A 22,871-nucleotide genomic window follows, 5' to 3' on the forward strand; every position below is an offset into this window, starting at 1 on the left:
TGATATATCATTCATTTCACAGGGCTATATCATTTCTAGTTGTAAATTGCACTGTTAACAGCCTTTTGATTGTCACAAAACAAATTAACATGTTCTGTAATTTTTATATTGATCTCTAGAAGGTATTTCAACCATATTAACTTACAAGTAGAATGTGTCATGACCTTATGCTTTGCTTTTTCTTTGTGCCTAGCCATGACATCCTGTTTCTTGCTCTTCTAAGTTACTAAGTTGCCTCCTAGAAATGTAAGAAACCAGTGATAGACCTATACAAAGATGATCGGGCCCAATTGGCATTTGTTTAGCCTTCTAACTACAAACTACTGTCCTTCTTGTATAGTAGACCGTGTTTTGGTGCACCCTTCGAGTATTGCAGAACTTTGATGATGGCTTCCCAGTGAGATGTTCAAGGACTGTGTGTGAACTAGCTTAACATTTTCACACCAAAGGAGATATTAGGTCCAATGTTGGTTAGGTGCTTCAACTTCCTAACCAGTATCTAGATCAAGTGGTTCTACCTGATTATTGATTCTCTTCACATTAGGATCCATCATTGTATCTATTGGCCTTACTCCTTGTAGAGTTGGTTAGCATGTTATTTATGTTGCTGTTAGCATGTTAGTTATTTCAGTTACTTGCAGCTGCTGTTTATTTGTGTTAACAGTAGGGGCAATATTGAAGTTCATCATGTTTTAAGTTATTAATATAAATAGCTGAGTGAGGCGGCAATCATTAACTGACCCACAATCTTTTCTGACATCTTCTCTCTACAATTTCTCTCTTCTCTCTCTCTCTCTCTCTTCTTTCTCTTCTATTCTCTGAACTTTTTCTTATTGAATTCTCATCTAGTGTAGGACTGGTTAGTCTCTACAAAACAAGTTGGTATCACTTATCAGAGCCAACCTAGGGTTTCTCATGTGAGTCTAATCAGACCGATCACCGATTGCATGAGAACTTCCTAGGGTTGGAAGTTTTAGCAAGAATAGTCCATTGTCTTGTTCTTGGAGATTACTGGTTGAGTGCAGCAGCTTTCAAGAGGTTGTAGAGCCTTGGAAAGTGTCCAATGATCAGGAAGAATCAGAGGGAAGGAAAGAATTTCAAGATTAGGGTTCAGACAAGGATTGGAAGTGGCAGCCAGGCCTTTCTGGGTAAGTTTCAGTTTTCTTTTGAGATCGATAGCAATCAGAAGTTGGTTAGAGTGATCTGGAAGGAGTGGCTGGTTTTCTCTTAATTTCTCTGAATTGTTTTTAGGGTTTTCCCAAACATATGATCAGTTCTAGTTGGTTAAACCCTAGCATTCTGACTGTTATTGGTTTCTGGGCAACAGTTAGATCTGTTTTAGCAATCAGATTGACTGATAATAATTTTTGGGAAATTATTAGATCTGTTTCAACATTTTTGGGTGTTTGCTAGACCCTTTTCAACATTCTAAGTGGGCTGTTAGCAATTTCTGGGTGCTAATTACTTCTATTTCAGCATAAAAAGGATTCTTTTGATAAATTTCTTGATAGAGATGACAGGAACTGAGTTAAAGACTCAAGGGGAAGGTGTGTTAGGGGCTGGAAACATAATTGAAAATACTTTTCAAATTACCACTGTCAAATTCGATGGATCAAATTATTTGGAATGGGCTCAGTCAGCTATGATGGCTATTGGGGGTAGAGGTAAATTAGGCTATGTGATGGGGGATGTAATGAAACCAGTCAAGGAAGACCCATTATATGCCAAATGGGTTCAGGGAAATATTTGGTCATGACTTGGTTGTGCAAATCCATGGAGCCTCATATCAGCCGAAATTACTTGTGGGCCAAAACTGCCAAGGAAATTTGGGACATCATGAGAGAAACCTACTCCCAGTCACTTAATGTTGCTAGGGCCTATGAACTGAAGTGTGAAGTCAATAATCTTAAGCAAGGAGAGAAACCGGTTTCAGTTTACTTTTCTAATTTGAACTCTTTGTGGCATGAAATTGATCACCTAGGGACAATTGATTGGGAAAGTCAAAATGATGTACGGACATACAGAAAACAGGTTGAAACCAATAGAGTTTTTGAATTCCTAACTGGTTTGAATCCAGAATATGATTGTGAGGCAACAACTTCTCACTAGAGAGAGTTTGACCTTGTTTCAGGCCTATTCCATAGTGCACAGTGAAGAAAGTAGGAGAAAAGTTATGCTACAATATCAGCTTGTGGAATCAGCCCTAGCAGTAGAGGAGGATATACTAAGATGTTTTAAAACATTGGTAAGTACATGACCTAGATAGCCAGGACTAACATTATTTAACAATAATGGCCTTAAAAGGTAGAGGATATACTCAGATGTACACAAGTATGGATGGAAAAACTTGTAGAGACTCATTTGTCTTTTACATATTCTTTCCTTCTTTGGCTGAGGGGCATAACTGTCTTTTCTCATCTTTGTACACAACTCATATATAAGATAACATTTTAGGGCGCTTGAGACAGTAGAACACACCCTTTTATCTGGTTCTCTCTCTCTTTTGTTCGAACTGAGTTGACATGGTATCAGAGGAGGTCTTTCAACCTGTCTTTGGTTGAAATCTGTTGGGTTTGTGAGGTCAACCTACCAGATCGACCTATCTACATTAACTTTGGATCTCTCTGGGTGCTGTATTGATCAGCACAAGTTTCTTATTTTTTTTTGGAAAATTGCCATCAGCCCTAGAGTTTTCCCTCTTTCTCTTGATTGGCTACTTCAGTCACTGTGAAACTTCAGATCTGAAGTCAACCAGGTCTGCTTTAATTATTTCTACAATTTATTTCTGGTTTGGATTGCATTTGAGGGGTGCTTTGCTCTCTTCCTTGTTCGACAGTCCAGGAAACTTACCTTTTTTGAAATGTCATCAGTTCACAACCTTATACTGGCTGATCTGTAATTGGGTATGATCTCTCATTGTGGTGTGATTGGACACACATCTGATATGAAGTTTTGGCTTACTTGGACCTTCGGCTGCCCTTTTTTCTTGAGTTTCTTGATTTATTGTTGCTGAAATGGTTGTGGAGAAAAGGGATATTCTCCTAGTGAAGTTCAATGGGACCAACTATGCTTTCTGGAAGTTCCATTTCCAGTTCTATGTTGAGGGAAATGGCCTGTGGGGGATTGTCGGTGGTTCCACAAAGCAACCCCGTGAGTTTGATTCCAAGGGGCTGAAACAAGGAAGTTTCTAGACTGATATTGCTGTTCCAGTGAGAAGTTTCTAGACTGCTAGTGAGATGTTCAACTATATGGAAAAGGTGTATCAACAGTCCAACATCTCTTTTTTTTTTGATCAATAAACATCTCTCATCAATATCAGATTGAGATGGAGATTTTTTCTTATAGTCAGGGTGAGAAGAAAATACAGGAATATTATATTGGCTTCGTGAACCTATGGACAGAATATAAATTGGTTCATATTGGGTGAACTTTTTAATGCACTTCCTAATGCATCTGTGACTTGAGTATGAAATTATAAAGTCAAACATTCTCAATAGGGGTACTCCACCCACACTTGAGACAGTTTTGGAAGAACTTCTCAGAGAAGAAACTAGGCTCACTACACAATCGACCATGGGTCCATAGTGCTATGAATGCAAAGAGTATGGGCATGTCATCTCACATTTCTTGAAGAAAAATTTGTGTACTTATTATTGTAAGCAACGTGGGCATATAATCGCTGAATGTCCTACTCGGCTAGCAGGGTAATGGTCCAGGTTCTAAGAATAATCAATACAAGGCCTTCCAAACAACAATTGAAGGTGCAAATACATGGAATACCACCTCTTCAGTAGGAAAGGATGAGAGTTTTGGAGTTATTACAGATGAAAAAATGTGGTAGCTAGTATCCTCAACCATTTCCTTTGCGTTTTCAGCCATCGGTTTCTTTGGTGAGTCATCCTATTAGTTCCTCTCCTAGTTACTTGTGGATCATTGATTTTTGTGCCTCTAATAATATGACAGGGGCATACACTAGTCAGTCTGTTAAATCCAAGTCCTTGAATAAGCATATTGTTATTGCTAATGGGCAAAAAATGGATATTGTTGGATGTAATGATCTGTCTTTGTCTGCATTTGTTAATTCCTTCTTTCATCTTCTTAAGACTATTTGTTCCCAAATTTATAACAAATTTGATTTCAATTGGCCAATTAGTTGAGGATGGTAACATTGTTTCCTTTTCCCATGATGGCTGTTTGATACAGGACTAGTGCACTGGGACAGTGAAGGGGAAGGGGCGTAAATTGGGTCGGTTATTTTCCTTGGAACTCGAAAAGACATCGGAACGTTCTTTCACATCTTGTTTTCTTTCTACTACCCCTAGTTCTAAAGTTGTTTGCAGAAATTATTTATGGCATAGGAGATTTGGTCATCCCTATGCAAATAAACCCGAGTCTTTGTTTCGTGATGGACTTTTGTCTTCTAAAGGTACTTCTTCTAATAATGTTAATAAAGATTGCATTTCTTGTTGCTTGAGTAAGAGCTATGTTTTACCTTTTCCTTCTAATGCTGAACATGCTTTTGTTCCTTTTTTGTTTTCTTTTAAAGGGCTACACAATAGGGGGTAGCCCATCCCCTAATCCATAACCCCCCAACAAAGGTGTAGGCGGGATTAGATCCCAAGTCTTCGCTACGACCAGCAAGAGACCTTATCAACCATTTGGTTGGTACCTTGCATGCATTTGTTCCTTTAAACTAGTACAGAGTGATATTTGGTCATCTTTGGTTGTTTTAAGGTTGGGATATAAATATTTTGTTACATTTGTTGATGACTATACTTGTTTTACCTGGATATATTTTTTGAGAAATAAATTTGAGGTTTTTCCCACCTTTAAAACTTTCTTAACTAAGATCAAAAACCAGTTTGATGCAAATATTGGGGTTCTTCGTTCAGACTCGAGGGCGAATACTTTGATGGAGACTTTAAAACCTTCCTTAGAGACTGTGGAATTCAATCATAGAGATCTTGTCCTTGCATTCCATGTGGCAAAGTGTAAGAACAAACACATTTTGAGCATTGTTCGAACCCTACTTCATGATTCCTGATGAAGGGTGATTTGGCCCGACCTAGCGAAAAGGGGACACGTGGACACGACCTGACAAATAGACGACAACTCATCCTGGCAAGCCTAGTTCGCAACATTTGAGCTTGGGTATTCAATCACCTCGGCACAGAGTCACCTCGGCATAGAGTCACCTCGGCACAGAGTCACCTTGGCATAGGGTCACCTTGGCATCGAGGCACCTCGGCATTCAATCCAGTTTGGAACTAAAGAACTGAAGTATCTGCTCGGGGCTACCGACTCCAAACCTCACAGGATCATGCCGCATAACGACATGTCTAATCTTCTCCCCGCCCGGATCGGGCGGAATTGATAATCTTTATTAATTGATGCGTTATTCCCCAATTAAAGCGGAAATGGATCCCCTCAAGACGAAGATCTCGGAACCGATTCGCAAAACCCGCGAGGGCTCAACTATATAAAGGCACCAATCCCAATGGCACAAGGTACGCGTGATGTTTCTACTCTCTAGCTCTCAAAGCTTTCAGCTCGCATCACAGTATACTAACTTAAGCATTGGAGCGACCTCGTTGGGTCAGCCACCCTGGGTTCTCTGATCCGCTGTCTTGTAGATTCACCTAGCTCGTTGCTCGATTGGAAGCTAGATCATCCTCCAACGGGGAGTAGTCAGATCACACTACATCAACTCCCATGCTCCTACTTCCTTCTAGGTGGAGGCGGCCAACATTGATGTCTACCATATTAACCTTCTTCCTTTGTCTATTTTGCATAATTCCTCTCCTTCTCAAAATATGTTTCATTGTTCACTTGACTTTTCTGTTCTTCATGTCTTTGGATGTGTATGCTTCATTCACCTTCCACCACACAAATGCACAAAGCTCACTTCACAATCAGCAAATATGCTTTTGTTGGATATAGCCTTGACCTTAAGGGTTTCCTCTGCTATGACCATCAATTTCGTCGGGTTCGTTTATCTTGCAAAGTTATTTTCCTTGAAAATATTTCATTTTTTGCCTACATTCCTAATCTACATCCTACTTCCATTTCGATGCTTCATTCTTTTGATTTTGTAGGCTCTTTGGATTCAGCTCCTATTCCTAGAATTGCTTTGTCTTTTTCAGGAAGAGGCTAGCTGCTCCAGCTTCAATAGCTCCACCCCTTTCATCACCAAAAGCTGGTCCATCATCTCTAGCCACAAGCTCCTCTTCTTCTCTTGACCCTGTAAGTACACCTGCACCTGTTCTTTATCCCCAACCATGCTTTGATCCCCCTTTACGTCGTTCATATTATGTTTCTTGCCCTCCTGACCGCTTTGGTTTTCCCTCAATTGTAAATCACACTTGCAATAATCTGAATTAAAAGAAAATAAATAGGAGAGAAAAGGAGATTGAAGAGAGAAAAGTGGAGGAAGAAGATGAAAGAAAAGGAGGAAGAAGAGTGAGTAGTTCAAAACCTCTCTTTAGCCCCCAATGATTTCTTTTATTCTTTTGTTGTAAAAAATAAAGACAATTACATGAGTGCCCTTAGTAGGGCACTTTCTTTTATTCTTTTATTCTTTTGTTCAAACCTCTCTTTAGCCACTATGCCCCACTTTCTCCAAAATTATCTCTAATTCCTAAATATCTTCTAAATTATCTCTAATTCCTAATTATCTCCAAAATTATCTTTAATTTAGTAGAGAGTTTATCTCCTAAATTATCTCTAATTCCTATTCATCCTCTCCCCTACTTTTTATCTATATCTATCTAAAGAAAGTTTGGATTAAAAAAATTAAGAATTATTTAAGTATTCTAACAAAATTATATAATAACTTTAAAATATTTCTTAAAAACACAAAAAATAATTTTGTATTTTTACAAAATATATCACGAAATTATGTACTAACAATTTAAATTATATTTTTCTGAATTATCAATTTAAATGTTTTTCAAATATTTAATAATATGTAATACCTTTAAATAAATAAAATTCAAATAACAAAAAATTTTAAGTCTTTTATAGATTATTTAAATATTTAAGTAACTAAATATTTATCATAACTACATTTTAAATAGTTAAAATAACGAAATTATGTAATAAATTTAAAAAAAGTTCTTCAAATTAGAAAATTAATTATAACATAATATTGAAACTAAGAATAATTTAATATATTACATAATTAATAATGAAATTATGTAATAATAGTATAAATTATGATTTTATGGATAATTAAATTCATAAAATATTTTACATATTATTTAAGTATTTAAATAACTAAGCATTTTAAATAACAAAATATTTAACATAACTAGATTTTAAATACTAAAATAAGGAAATTATGTAATAAATTTAAAAAAATTTGAAAAGTAGAAAAATAATTATACCATAATATTGAAATTAATAATAATTTAATATTTTTACATAATATTGTAAATAACTAATTTCACTTATATCAAGTAATAATTTAAGAAAATAACTTTCAAAAAAATTAATGTTTAATAATAATAATTTTAAACTCTTAATTTGTATTTATTATAAAATTATATATACTAAAATTAATGTTTATTGTATTTCAGTAATTATTTATTGTTTTTTGTGATAAATGTATTTTCAATGATTATGTATAAATTTATTTTGTTTTGTTATTTAATAAAAAACTTTCAATAATTATTGGAGGTTAAACTACTATTATTGAAATTTTTAAATTTAATTTCTTGTACTTATTGTATTTATTGTATTTTTGTTATAACTTATTGATTAATATTTATTAGAGATTAAACTATTATTTGAGATTATACTATTTATTGACTAAGCTAATATATTTTTAGTATTTATTGTATTTTTATAAATATTGTAATTATTGTATTTTTTTTCGTTATAAATATATTTTCAATAATTGTGTATTTTCGCTATAAATTTTCAATAATTATTGGAGATTAAACTATTGTTATTTATTAGAGATGAAACTATTAATTTAGATAAAATTATGAGCGTTCATGAGTTGGTTCAGTTTGGTCGTAGGCTATTTGGCCAACCAAATTGACTTAGTCAGGTTGGTGAGTTGGTCAGCTGAAACCGACTGACCTTTTGTAAAAACTGACCCACTCAAGTTGTATTGGTTTGGGTCGGTTTTTTGGTTTGGTCAGTCAGTTCAAAAGATTTAAACTTAAAAATTAAATTTAATTTTAAAAATTACAGTGCAATTATTAAAAAATAAATTTAAAAATTAGATTTTTGATATAAAACATTTTATACTAAGAAATATGGGAAATTTTCCACTTTTCCATATTAAAAATTATATTTAAAAAATAAAATATTAATAAATATCCATTGTTAGGTCGTTTGATTTTGGTCGGTTTACAAATGGCCAAAGTGAAATTGATCCAACTTGGTCAAATTGGGAAATTTTTTAACCAAAGCCGACCTAAAATACTAGAAAACCAACCAACTCGGGTTGAGTTGATCGGATTGGTTAGTTTCATCAGTTTGATGAATAAACCTAACTGAAATTAATTATCGTTATTTTTGTATTATGAAAAATTTATTAAAAGTAGTATATAAAATATGAATAATTATTAATTATTTAAAAAGTTGAAAATATAAAACAATTGTATACTCTTATGTGTTTCTATTAGGGTCATTTACTAGAACACACCTTATAGTTTTACATATTTACTTAAACCATCTTATAGTTTTCATTTTACTAAAACATCCCATATATTTTATAACTTATTACGCCTCAGGCGTACGTCAGTGCCTCTGGCACATGCCTCAGGGCGTTTTTTGAGCGCTTCGCCGGGAGGCGCGCTTCCAGGCGCACGCCTCCCACACCTTTTAAACTGACTGATCACATTAACCGCATATTAGATATCTGATCGTGTCATGCAAAGTTATAACAACTTCCCTAAAAGTCTCTGGAACACTCCCCTGTCTGCCAAAAGTTCACCACAATCGGTTGAGAGTTTATGGCTAGCATCAATAGGTGTAGAAACAGGTTTGGCACCAAGTTTCCTAGTTTTCGTGAGAAGATCTAGCACATACTTCCGTTGGGAGATGAAGATGCCATCTTTAGACCTAGCAACTTTGATGCCTTGGAAATATCTCAATTTCTCTAAATCCTTAATTTCAAATTCTGAGTTAAAGGAATTTCTTGAGTGCTTGAACTTCCTCTGTAATCACTCCCTATAATGACAATATCATCAACATAAACAATGAGGAAGGTAACCTGAGTGCCTGTTCTCTTCACAAACAAGGTATGGTTGGACTGTATTTGTGTATAGCCAAATTCAACAAGTACAACTCTGGATCTATCAAACCAAGCTCATGGGGATTGCTTGAGGCGATAAGGAGATTTCTTCAACTTGCATTACCTTGCCCTGCATTTCCTTACCATACATACCTCTTTAGTCAAGTCTCCATTTAAAAAAGCATTCTTCGCATCAAATTGATATAAGGGCCAGTCATGACTCACTTCCAAGGATAATAGAACTCTAACAATGGTCATTTTTGCAACTTGTGAGAAAGTCTCCATATAATCAACTCCATATACCTGAGTATAACCCTTGGCTACTAGCTGAGACATATACCTCTCAATGCCTCAAAGGTGCCATCAGCATGATACTTGATAGCTGAGACTTAACACATTCTCCATTACTTTTTGTGTTGGTGGTGGAAATGTTGAGTAGCTTATTAAACAAATGTGTGGAGGCAAGTTTGTTTAGGGGCTTTGAGGTGGGGAGAGAGAGGCTGACTATTTCTCATTTACAATATGCTGATGATACTTTGAGCTTTGTGGATGCATCAGCAGAGCAAGTGTTATGATTGGGGTAGGAAATGTGCAGTAGGAAACTACTGAAGAATGTGCAGCTTCATTGGGCTATTTGATAGGTGAATTCCCTTTCACATGTTTGGGATTACCTATTGGCGCAAAAACTTCACTATCTACATGGTAGCCAGTTTTGGATAGAATTGAGCAAGGGCTAGCAGGGTCTAAGGGAAAATGTGTCATTTAGGGGGAAGATTATCATCATTAAAAGTGTCGTTTCAAATCTTCCAATTTTTCATTTGTCATTGTTAAAATTCTGTCGGGGTGAGTCAAGAAGTTGAAAGGTTTCGGAGGGAGTTTTTATGGAATGTTAAAAGTGGCTCAAAAAAAGTTTCATTTGGTGTGATGAGAGTGTGTGTAGGGCAAAGAAGGATGGTGATTTGGGGATTAGAAGGGTGAGGACTTTCAATCAATCTCTTTTGGGGAAATGGGTTTGGAGGTTTGGGTGGGAAAAGGAGGCTTTGTGGAGGAGGGTTATAGCTTGTAAGTATGGAGTAGTGAGTCTTGGGTGAGACCCGAGGGAGGTTAGCTCTTCTTATGGGGTGAGTGTGGAAAGGAATTATGAAATTTCAATCAGCTGTAAATTCTCGTTTATCTTGGAAAGTGGGGGATGGCTATAGCATCAGAATTTGGGAGGATGTGTGGTCAAGTGTGGGGAAGTTGTGTGATGTCTATCCAAGACTGTATAGGCTCAACAGGTCTAATGTTACAATTGCTCAATGTCTTGAATGGATATGGGGAGGTGTGCTGGTACCCCAACTTCAAAAGGCCTTTGCTTGATAGAGAAATTGAAGAGTGTTTGGTGTTGTTATTTAGGCTGCAGGATGTGGTGATTCATCTAGAGCCTCGGATGCTAGATGGTGGAAGGGAAATAGAAGTAGAAAATTTTCTGGAAAATCCTTCTATAAAAAATTCTGACTCAAAATCAGATAGAGGCATCATGTGGGAAGAGTGTGGGGCAATTCAATTTTCTTAAAGTGGAGGCTTTTGCTTGGCTGGTTGTGAGAGACAAGTTCTTAGGATCATTGGAAGAAAAGAGACTTAATCTTTGCATTTTTTGCAAACAGATGTGTCTCATGTGAAAGTGCTGAGAATGTTATGCATTTGATGGTTGACTGCATATACATAACATGTATTTAGTACTTTTTCTTTCATCTCTTCAAGATGGGGGGATGGGATCTCGATTACCCAAAGAAATTTTTGAGAAGTGGCCAAAGGTGAATTGTAGCAAGAAAGCAAAGAAACATGTGGAGCTGTATTCCTATTGTGGTTTGTTGAGAGGTGTTGAAAGAACGAAATAGAAGAATCTTTATGAACAAGAAGAGCATTGGAAGACTTTGTGCTGTCATTGGTTGGAGATTGCTTGATCCTTTGTTGATTGTTTTGGAGTCTGAGGGTCTCAAGAAGGAAAAATTTGGAGCTAATTTTTTGGTCTTCCTTGAACGTGTCTTAGTTGGATTGAAAGCATATGTATTTGATGGCTGTTCGTTTCATTTGTTTCTATCTTTTGATTTGTATTTTGGGCAGTGTTTTAAAAGCGCAAGGTGCAAAAAAGGCACAGGGGTCAGTTTGCACCTAAGGCGCAAGGCGATGTGTGCGCCTTTTTACGCAAGGCGTAAAAATTAAAAAAAGGCTAAAAAATAAAAAAAAGCCAAAAAATTCAAAAAATGCAAAAATGCAAAAAATTATTAAACATAATAGTAATAAAAATGTAAACTTTAATTTAAAAAATGTTTTAAAAAACCTATTATCTGATATTAAAATAAATAAATATAACATGTAAAGCATATTCAAATGAGAATTTAAAAATAAAATCAAATATATAAAACATTTTCAAGCATGTAAATCTCACAATCTCTTTTTTTCTCAATTGCATTACTTCAAGTAGCTAATGTGATGTAAAACATATTAGATTCCTGATTCTATGAGCGGCCTTTGTACCACACCTCTCGAGGCAAGCCCAAACAAGTCCACATTAGGTCTTAAATTCTTAGTTCTCACACAAAAAATAATGTTTGTATAGTTTTTATTGCTTTTTAAGAAGACATTTTGTTATGATGAATGAATGAACAACAGTTCCAAATAGGGGGTTCTCAAAGCTCGAGTTGCCAAAAGGGGCGTGGCATGGGGTCGGGGGCGGAGCCCCTGGCCCAGTCACTAGACACATAAAAGCAAAAAAGTGTCAAAGTTTCAAAAGGAACACACCTTTTGAAAGGGTTGTGCCGAGGACTTGGGAGAGGCGCCTACCCTGAAATGCGCCTAGGCGTGCCTTTTAAATAATTGATTTTGGGTGATGCCTCATCACCTATCACTTTGTACATTTCTTTATTTAATGAATTTTCTTCTTTATTTATCTTCAAAAAAATAACCAAGCTTGTCCTATGGGGTTGGTTACATGAATCCTGTTCCATCACTGAATTTTATTATTGGGATAACAAGGGTCACCATCCCTAGATTCTAGTAATTTTGAAGAGGAGAAATTTCAGATCATCCCAAAACTGGTGAAATCCAAGAATATGCAATCTCTCTTGTTTGACATTCTAAAATCCACACAGATTACATCCAAATTGTATTTCCCATTCCTCATTACTAACCACTTGGCACCAATGATGCTTCTCCAATTGATTCATGAGCCGGAAGTTAAACAACATTTGAGAGGAACTAAAGTTTGCTTGCTAATTAAAATAATATCATACTAGTTTTAAGTATGATGACTTTACAAAAGATGTCGGCACATTTGACACTATACCTCAATGGACATAAATAGCACATAATGCTGGAAATTAATATCCAAAGTTTTGTAACTTTTACATTTTGGCAAAGTTAAAGCTTCTCAACTTCTTTCTAGTTGAATAATAGTTGGAAGCTGGTAGAACTAATAGTTTTTCTTTAGCAGGAGCTGCATCTGAAGATTGCAGCTAACTTTTGTCCAATTTAGAAACTTGATTTAATGGAGTTGCAATTTAATACCATACAACCTCACAAATATTTTGTGCAATACTCATTTTTTCTTTCCTATGCAATATTATTAGGCAACTGTGCACGCCATGTTTAAGACCTCAATTCCTTCTCTGACAATCAAAATTCTCTTTGTGAAGTGCATTTATTGCAATTGGTATATGTAACTTATTCCACAATAAATTTTGTGGGCTGCTATTTGAGCAGAATGAAGTATCTGATAATACTGAGGGATTGTCAAAAGAAGAGTTGGGACGTCGTGTTGCTTCTCGTTGGACAGGAGAAAATACCGCATCAAAAACCAAGGAATATAATGCTGCAGAAGGGGAAGGCCATAAAATTGCTGAAGAGGCCCCAGAGAGCAAACGCGATGAAGTCTATGGACATTATGCTTCAGAAAATGATGAGGATGACCCAATATATGATGATGAAGACATTGAAGATGGAGATATCAATGATGAGTTGAATGAAGAGTATCATGATGATTCTAGCACTTCCTACAAACCTAAATCCGAAGACCAAACAGATTTTTCAGGTATGTGACTACTTGTTAAGTACAAGCATGTATTTCCTTTTGCAATTTACTGTTGTTTTTAATTGCCTAAATGCTTCTATTTTTCTTGTACTGCTTTGTTCCATATTTAGATATTAAAACAAGTCGGCCATCTTGGTTGGAGAAGATGCAACAAAAAGTTTTTAAACTTTTACAGAAGCTTAATCTGTTCCAGACTCCAGTGGATAAATCAGGTAGAAAATCAAAACCTTAAAATTTGCAATTCTTGGATGGAAAACAGATTATTAGAAAACAATTCATTTTTTTTTTCCATTGTGCTTCTTTAGAAGCTGCTCGTATTCGAAAGGAATATGATGACTCCAATTCAAAGTTGACTAAAGTACAGTCAAGAATATCAACTCTGACTGAAAAGCTAAAACATGATTTTGGTATGTTCAGTAATTGGATTCCCAGACTTTATATTCCAGTATCATTTCTCAGAGAAGTTGTTCATAAATTTGTTACTTATGATTCATTATTTTCTTTAAATTTCAGGTCAGCATAAGGAATTTTATTCATTTTATGACCATTGCTTTGAGAACAAGCAGAACAAGTACAGAAACTTCCTCTTCCTTTTTCAATTTTTTGATAAATTTCCCCTTCTTTTTTCATTCTTTAATGGAAAACTTTACTACTGTCACTCTTCTTTATTGGTTCTCATTTACACTTGTACTACATACTTGAACTTTTTTTTTCATTTTCCTTTCTTTGGAAATGTACATCCTTTCTTTCAGGTACGTCTACAAGATCTGCCCATTTAAAAAAGCTTCCCAGGTGGAAGGTCATAGTACCACCCAATTAGGGTATGTACCTCTGATTTTCATTTTTTCCTAATTGTTATAGTAAAATTGCACCTGACAGATGATTCCTCTAAGGTACTTTCTTTATTGGGGAAGCCTATGGCTGTATTTGGTGAGACAATGTGGCAATATTTAAAGGCATATACATAAAAATTTTTATAGGGTTGTGATGTATTTCCACCCTGGCAATCCTAGAATAGAACTTAAACTAGGTAGCTTTACTTTCTGACAAGTTATTTATTGTGGACTGTTTCTATATTTTTTTATGTGCACTCTTATGAATGCACTGCATCAGATACACATGTCAACACTGAAATGTTTACTGACAAAACCCCAAACCACCTTGTTTATGTACTGGAACAGTGAAATGCCAACACTGAAATGTTTACTGCTATGAATGATACACATGCAAGTAGTGGCTCAGCTGGAGGGCTTTAGAAGCTGGACCTATGCACTACTGAAGAATGGACTTGAATGCATTAGATATTCCAAAACCATTTACTGGTCTTTCTGAACAGCAATCTCACTTGATAATTGGTTGCAACAAACATGGCCGGCTGCTAACATCATCATTGCAAAATATTGATGTCAGTTTTCAAGGCGCGAAGGCGAGGCTAGGCGACAAGGGGGGTGCCTTGTCGCCATGGTTTAAAGTATCAATACGATTCACGCCGTATCGGGCGTATCGTATCGTATCTTTTGAAAACGATACGCTCCGAAACACCTCCAGGTGTTTCGGAACCCCAACTTTTTTTAATAAAAAAAGCCTGTTTTTAGCTTCCCAAAAAACCAAAATTTGAAAAAAAAACTAAAAAAAAAAGTTTCGGGCGTTTCTAAGTACCAATACGATACTACCGATATGCACATCATATCAATACTTTGAACCTTGCTTGTTGCCTAGTCGCCTAGGCAGGTGTCTAGGAAATGAATTTTTTTAAGTAAAAAGCATATATCCTAGGGTAGTTCCCTAGGTTCCATAGCCATATTTCCTTAATAATAATAGCTCATCAAGAAAAAAAATATTTCCTTAATAATTATCCATTTTTTTCATAAGAAAAGTATAAACTTCATGTTAAAGTATAGAAAATCAACATATTCATGAGAAGAAAAAGAAGAAAGAAAAGAAAATTCAAAAAATATATAGGGGCTGAGCCCCTATTTTTGTTACATAGAAAAGAATAAAAGAAAACGTGTTGAGACAAAATTTTAACTTATTACTGCTTCAGGTTTTGAAGTCTTTGAGGGTTCAATATAGCTGTTAGTAATGTCTATGTTGATTAAACCTTAACAAATAAGAAAATAATAAAGAGTAATTAGTATATAAACACACAAAATGAATGTTTTAGTTTAATAATATCTATTTTATAATTATAAACTCAAAAATATTAAAAATATAAAAGTATTTTATGACACAATATACAAAACTGCTTGGTGATTAGGTGAGGCGATCTTCACCTTGATGACTCGACATCGCCTTGATTACTATGAGTAGGATGTATGGTGGTCTGTACTCACTATAAAGGCCATTCCCCAATCTTGATTCGAGCTATATGGGGTCTTGGAAGGGGTAAACTGAGTATGATCCTAAGCTTTAGCATTTTCTTTTCATACAAAGTGGCTCTTCTCAGATTTGGACATGCATTCTCACACTTGCCAGCCTGAGATTTTACCATTAACCAAGTAATTTCACTTCAGCTATACTCACAGATAACACAAGAATATAACAAGTACCTAATAGAGCACATTTATGTTAAATTAGCAACTAAAGAATGTTAAAACTTTAATAGAAGAATTCTTTTCATTATTATAAGTCAATACTGTTATTCATAAAAAAAGTACTTTATACTAAGAAAAATTAAGATGAAGATTAGCATAGTGAGAACAAAAAGACAAGGGGAGGAGCCCTTATTCTATTTAATGTAAAAAGGAGAGTGCAGTTGTAGGAAAAAATAAACATCTTTTATCCTGCGCTTATTTCTTTCTATTTCCATTCTCAAATTTTTGGGTTTTTATATTCCAATAGTAAAACTTTAAAACAAAGCATAGGTAAGCACTAGAGAGACGGGGGGAGTGCGTGATAAAATTTATCTAAAACACATACTAAATGATGCTACCTGTTATCAGACCTGCAAGAGAATGAGAGAAGTTTGGAGAAGAAGAGAAGAGAAAGAACTGAATGGGCTGCCACAATAGAAAGTCTCAGCTGGTCCTAGATCTTTTATTAAGATTGTAAACATAATGGTACAATAAAGTACAAAAGTACCCCTGATTAGTAACACCCATAACTAAATACTTAGAAACACTATTGGACCCAATAACTAAAGTCCACAAACAGCACTAAGACTACTTGTCTAGTAGAGACTGTGATCAGTCCTACTCTAGATGAGAATTCAACAAGAACAAAAGAGAATAGAAGAGGAACAAGAGAGAGAGAGGTAAAGAGAGGAAGAAAGGAGAAAGAAGTCGAAGAGAGAATTTAGAAAAGGAGTGTGGGTAATAGCATACATTGCCACCCCACTCAGCTATTTATATTAAAGATTTAAAAGATAACTAACTTACAATAATGCCCTTACTAACATAACTTATCAGGAACTAAAGAAAGAAACTGAAATAACTAACATACTGACACTACTAACATGCTAACAACAACATAAAAAAAACATTATTTCCCTCCAACTCTACAAGACTTAATGATAGATATGTGACAGGCCCATAGGCCTCCATGTGAGAATCAGCCATTATAACATTCCCCTTCAAGCCGAGCATAGATATCAGTCATGCCCAGCTTGCCTAGAAGATCATGAAACTCCACAAACCCAAGTCCCTCGGTGAGAACATCTGCAAGCTGTAGTTTTGAAGGTATGTAGAGAATGCATAGTTCTTTGGAAATAATTCTCTCCTGCAAAAAGTGTCTACCATCTCTCAACCTCTATATGTTTAGTTCTGTCATATTGCACTGGATTGTTGGCAATGTTAATGGCAGCATTGTTATCACAATACAAGCTGAGAGGACTATCAATCTTTATGCCAATGAGTCATAGCTCCATACTTAGCCTGCACTTGATCTAGCAATAACATTCTGGTTTTTACTTCTCCATGTGACTTGATTACCACCAACAAATGTAAGTACCCTGATGTCCACTTCCTGTCCCCTATGGAACCTGCCCAGTCAGCATCAGTAAAGTTTTCAACTTCAAGTTTGCTTGTTGAATAATAGACCTTTCCATAGACAATTCTTCAAGTATCTGAGAATCCATTCAGCTGCCTTCATATGAGGGACCTTAGGAGCATGCATAACAACATGGACAACATAAGCAATGATTGGTTGAGTAAATCAACTTACCAAGTCTTTGATATCTTTCCTTGTCAGGATAAACCTCATCTTTTGATTCTTGAAAGCTATGATTCTATTCTAGGGGAGTATCAACTGGTCTACTCCCCATCATTTCTGTCCCTAACAAGTCAAAAGCATACTTTCTTGACAAATGTATATGCCTTGCTTTGATCTAGACACTTGAATCCCAAGAAAGTATTTCAGCAGTTCCAAATCCTTGATTTCAAACTCTGATGCTATAATCATTCCCAATTACCACCGTATCATCTACATATACAATAAGAGCTGTGTGATTTACACCATATCATCTACATATACATGTGCCTCACCAGATATATCTGGGAAAGTGCCAAAGTCAGGAAGATCAAGAGGAGAGTATGAAAGATTGGGAATATGCAAGCACACGATAGGGGGAGGAGAAGAAATCTCTTCCACCCGACTAGTCTCCCCTTGAAGAGGATTCTTGGATGGTTCAAAGAAGGATTGAGACTCGAGGAAAAACCGAAAACCACATCTTTAGTAACAAAATTTCATTTCGGATCCAACTTGGTTCTCTTAGGATCCTTTACATGAATGAAGCAAACACAACCAAAGACTCTAGGAGGTGAAGGGAAATCTTCTTCATTTGGAGAATACGGAGAAAGGAGTTTTCATGTCAAACACCTTGGATGGCATCTTGTTTATCAGATATGAAGCAGTAAGAACATCTTGGGACCAATAGCTTTTGGGTACCTTATGTTGAAATAGAAGAGTCTGAATTGTTTCAAGTGTCCGTTCTTCCTCTCCGTGACATTGTTTTATTGAGGGGTGTGTGCACAAGAGCACTGATGCAATCACCTTCATATTCAAAAAATATATCCAAAGATTTTTCAAAATATTCTACTACATTGTTAGATCAAAATTGCTTAATTTTATTGCCAAATTGTGTTTCCACCATTTTGTAAAATACTATTGCAATCCATTGTACTTCTTCTCGACTTTTCGTCAAGTAAATCCAAATATGTCTTGAAAGGTGATCGATAAATTGATAAAAATAGCGATAGCCATCAATGGAGACAAGGAGTGAAGGGCTCTAGACATTAGAATGAACCAAATCAAAAGGAGCAAGAACATCTTTATTAGAAATTGGATAAATGGTTTTACATTGTTTTGGTAATTGGCAAACCTCACCCCCAAAAAAAGACTGACTAAAAACAAACTGAAATAACTTTGGAAATAACTCTTTTTTTATGAGTAATAAACCATTCATTAAAAAATATTTTAAGATGGGTTTACAGCTGATTCAACATTTAGTTTTCCCAAGAGGTGCGAGATGCAGCCTCAAAAAACAATATAATTTACAGTGTAGCCCAGAATAATTGACCCCTATTCTCCCCTTGCTTAGCTAGTAGGTCTTCCAGCCTATTTCTCGATCTTCTCTCCCACTGAACTCTGACTGTTATATTAGAACTTAGCCATTTGAATCTTCTCAACGCCCCCCTGAAAGGCTAAACTTCCGTCTCCGGTTCTTTCAGCCATCCTATTACCACTCTTTTGCTAATTGAAAAGACAAGTGACCTAACCTAGCATGCCACAAATACACCCTAGCTACTAACTCATTGTTATCATTCTCAGTAAAACAAGATAAGTGCATGGCAGGCTAGAATCCTCATTGAAGGAGTAAAGGCCTCCCTCTTCATGATCGCTTCTAATCGTTCTCCTCGTCAACCTGTCCTGCAAACACAATGAGTAGGAAAGAAGGTTATATTATAGTCCAATCTTATTGTAATTTAGAAACAAATAACGGGTTAGAAGCAAATCCAGGGATATGGAGACTGTTAGAGTCGACAGTCCAGGGGTATTTGAGTCATTCCATAATGTTTTACTTTAAGTTGTTTTATCTATTGTGTCTGAGATTGAATAGAGCGTCCCATACATAAGGAGGGGCACAAAGGTCCTTGTACTTAAAGTTAGAACTATATATATATATATATATATATATTACTTTGGTCAGCTGGGGAGATTGATTTTTTCTCTTCTGGAGACCAGCCGAACCAACTCTTCATCTTCTCCTCTCTTCTTCTCTCCTTCCTTTTTTCTTTTTTATTTCAGGAAGTAAATCAGGTCTGATCGAATAACTAACATGGTATTGGAACCCTGATTTTCTTCCTTTTTTTTCTCAGCGCCTTCAGCACATTGACTTTGAGGTTTCTTGGTGATTACTTGGAGGATCGAAGAGAGAATAAAAAGAGACTGGTCGTTTCTTGTCTAGACAGGTGTCCATGCCTCCGGTTGTAGTAGAAAGTGCTGTTTCAGTGGAGTTTTAGAGAAACCCTCTAGTCGATGTACCGAAGAGGGACTGTCAGTGATCAGTTTGTGTGCAACAGTTCATGTGGGGTGTTTCAATGATCTGAATGGTCACAATTGTGGATTTCTGGACTTCTTGTGGTTGGCCTATTAACAGGTATGTGAAGAAGTGATTTTCTGGATGTTTCTTGTTAATGGAAGTGAATAACAGGTGTGAGAACAGTGATGAAATCTGTTACACCACATGTTTCAGAGTTTCTGTGTGTGTTTCTTGCTGATAGAAGTGGGTAATATGTGTGAGAACAGTACTGAAAAGTAGTATGGGAAACCGTAGGACAGAACAGTGATAAAAAATAAAATATTATGATTCCCCCTGATTTTCTGAATGTACAAATGGCACCTACCAAGCTGAATGGTGAGAATTATGTGCCATGGGCCAAGTTTGTGGAGGTCTTTCTTAAAGCTAAGAAGAAGGTGAAACATATGAAAGAAGAAAAACCCTCAGCTGATTCCCAAGGATATGGTGATTGGGAACAAGAAGATGCATAGATTACGACATGGTTGTAAAATAGTATGGAACCCAAGATCAATGTGAATTTTATGTTTCTTGATACAGCTAAGGAGATATGGGATCATGCAAGGAAGTTCTATTGTGGACAAGATACTACAAGGGTATATCAGCTCTATCAAGAATATTTTAATCTACAAGGAGCGTGGATTCCCCCGCATCGAAGAAGCTACTTTTGTGCCTCATCACACTTGAGGAGTATAGTGCTAGTATGAGGAACCTTTGGAATGAGCTAAATATCTATCATCCTTTGACATCGAGTGTTAAAATTCAGTAGTAACAAAGGGAGCAACTAGATGTGACCCGATTTTTAGTGGGTTTGAAGGCTGAGTATGAACCAATTAGAACTTAGATTCTAGGAGGCTCTACTCTACCCTATCTTGAGGTGTTTGCACAACTCCATAGGATTAATATTGGGTATTTAGGGAGTCCCACAGTCTTAGATAGATCAGCCTTTGCAGTGATGAGAGGGGGAGGCTGTGGAAATAGAGGAGGTTGTGGAGTTCAGGGAGATCGTGGTGGTGGACATAGTGGAGGTCGTGGTAGAGATTGCACTTATGGGCCTAGGAAGTGTACACATTATGGGATAGAAGGATACACAGTTCAATTTTTCTATGATCTACAAGGACCACCTTCTACATGGGCCAATCATGTAGCAACAAGAAGTGGTGATGAAGCAGTTGATACATAGCAGACTAATCAAGCACCTTCTACATCTACTAGTGTCTTTGGGAAGGAGACGATGAGTATTTCACATGATGAGTATGAAAGGTTCCTTTAGGCTACTGCCCAATAGAATGCAACTACTCTTGCCCACTCAAATGTGTCTTGTTTGGCCTCCAAACCTTCACCCAGGATTATCGATTTTGGAGCTTCCAATCATATGACTGGGGCTCTGGGCTTTTGTTCCTCCCTTTCTCCATCTTCTATATCAAAAACAATCACTTTAGCTAATGGTTTTACTTCTCCCATTCGTGGTGTGGGCAACGTAGACATTGCATCATTGTCTTTTATCTTCAATTTTTTATGTGCCCAAATTCCCTTTCAATCTAATGCTTGTTAGCATATTAACCAAATCTCTAAATTTTTTTGTAAACTTCTTTCCTAACTCTTGTGTTTTTAGGATCTCAAGACGGGGATGAAAACTGGTGGAGGGCATGAAGCCAGTGGATTGTATTATCCTAATGGTGGTGGTTTGACAGTAACTCGCTAGTCCTCTCTTACACCTCTCTAATGCACTATAGACTTGGTCATTCTCTCAAGACACTTTAGATACTTGTTCTGCCATTGCGTTGTCTTTCTTCATTGAAATGTGAGTCGTCTTAGTATGGGAAACATCATCAAGTTTCCTTTAGTCTACAGTCGATAGTCGTAGTTCGTGTCCTTTTTCTTTAATCCATTATGATATTTAGGGTCCAAACGGAGTTGTGTCATACAATGGTTATAAGTACTTTGTAATTTTTGTTGATGATTATTCAAGGATGACACGACTTTATCTTATGAAAGAAAATAGTGAATTGTTTTCCATTCTTCAAAAATTTTATGCTGATATTCGCACTTAATTTAGTGTTCACAATAAAGTTCTTTGCCCTGACAATGGGAAATAATACTTCTATACCCCATTTCAAGAATAATTGGAACAACACGGGATCATCCATCAAACCTCTTGCACCTATACACCTCGACAAAATGGGGTGGCTGAATACCAGAACCGTCATCTACTTGAGATTACTCGGTCCCTTTTGCATCAAATGAGTGTTCCTAAACGCTTTTGGAGTGATGTTGTTCTTACAACTTGTTTTCTCCCTTTCCTCTTATTCCCAGGGTTTTCAGATGTGTATGCTTTGTTCATAATTTATGCTTGAGGATGGACAAGTTAGATGCATGCTCCACAAAGTGTATCTCTCTTGACTACTCTCGAACATGTAGAGTATCTTTCTTGACTACTCTCGAACGGAAAAGGGCTCTAAGTGTTGTAATCCATCTTTTCAATGTTCCTTTCTATGCCCTAATGTCACCTTCTTTGAGTTTATTCCATTCTTTAGAAGTAGTGATGTTTCTTCTTTACCTCCTGAAGATGTTCAAGACTGCTATCAGTCTTGGGCACTAAGAAAATTTAGGTTCGAACAGAAGAGAAAGTGAAGAAGAAGAAGAAAGAGTAGTGAGAGAGCAGTAGAACACAGGTTTGAAAAGGAAGGACAGATTCTCAATCATCTGCCACCGCCACTTCAATTTAATATTTATATGTTATGCTAGTTACATGAAAGGACATATCTGCCCTTGGTGTTTACATCATAACACTTAACAATATAAAAAACTGAAAAGTAAATAACAGAACTAGAATAACAGAATAACATAACAAATAGACTAGATACATTCTACCCTACGGACAGAGTGGCCCCACAGCTGTGGGGCCCACATCAGTGTGGCCCACATCAGTGTGGCCCACATCAGTTTCTCTACACCTCCCATGCTTCCACTTCCAATAACTGTTGTCGACCCTATTCCTCTTATTCTTGTTGCTCCCAAGTCTTCATCTCCTCCAT

General features: G+C 36.2%; 1 protein-coding gene across 6 annotated transcripts in view; it reads left to right on the forward strand.

The window, feature by feature from the left end:
* LOC104589013 (glucosidase 2 subunit beta-like) overlaps positions 1-22,871 on the forward strand; it is a 67,016-nt gene that overhangs the window by 20,549 nt on the left and 23,596 nt on the right. For 4 of the 6 annotated variants that reach the window (XM_010247174.3, XM_019196252.2, XM_088903709.1 and 1 more), the window contains 5 exons: positions 12,992-13,319; positions 13,430-13,531; positions 13,625-13,726; positions 13,833-13,890; positions 14,072-14,140. In XM_010247174.3, the coding sequence (XP_010245476.1) occupies positions 12,992-13,319; positions 13,430-13,531; positions 13,625-13,726; positions 13,833-13,890; positions 14,072-14,140 (659 nt within the window). Of the gene's footprint in view, positions 1-12,988; positions 13,320-13,429; positions 13,532-13,624; positions 13,727-13,832; positions 13,891-14,071; positions 14,141-22,871 lie in introns of all 6 variants that reach the window. The other 2 variants (XM_088903707.1, XM_088903708.1) reach the window with 1 other exon arrangement.

The sequence above is a fragment of the Nelumbo nucifera genome, chromosome 4, assembly GCF_055504915.1.
Source record: "Nelumbo nucifera cultivar China Antique chromosome 4, China Antique-T2T, whole genome shotgun sequence".
NCBI lineage: Eukaryota > Viridiplantae > Streptophyta > Magnoliopsida > Proteales > Nelumbonaceae > Nelumbo > Nelumbo nucifera.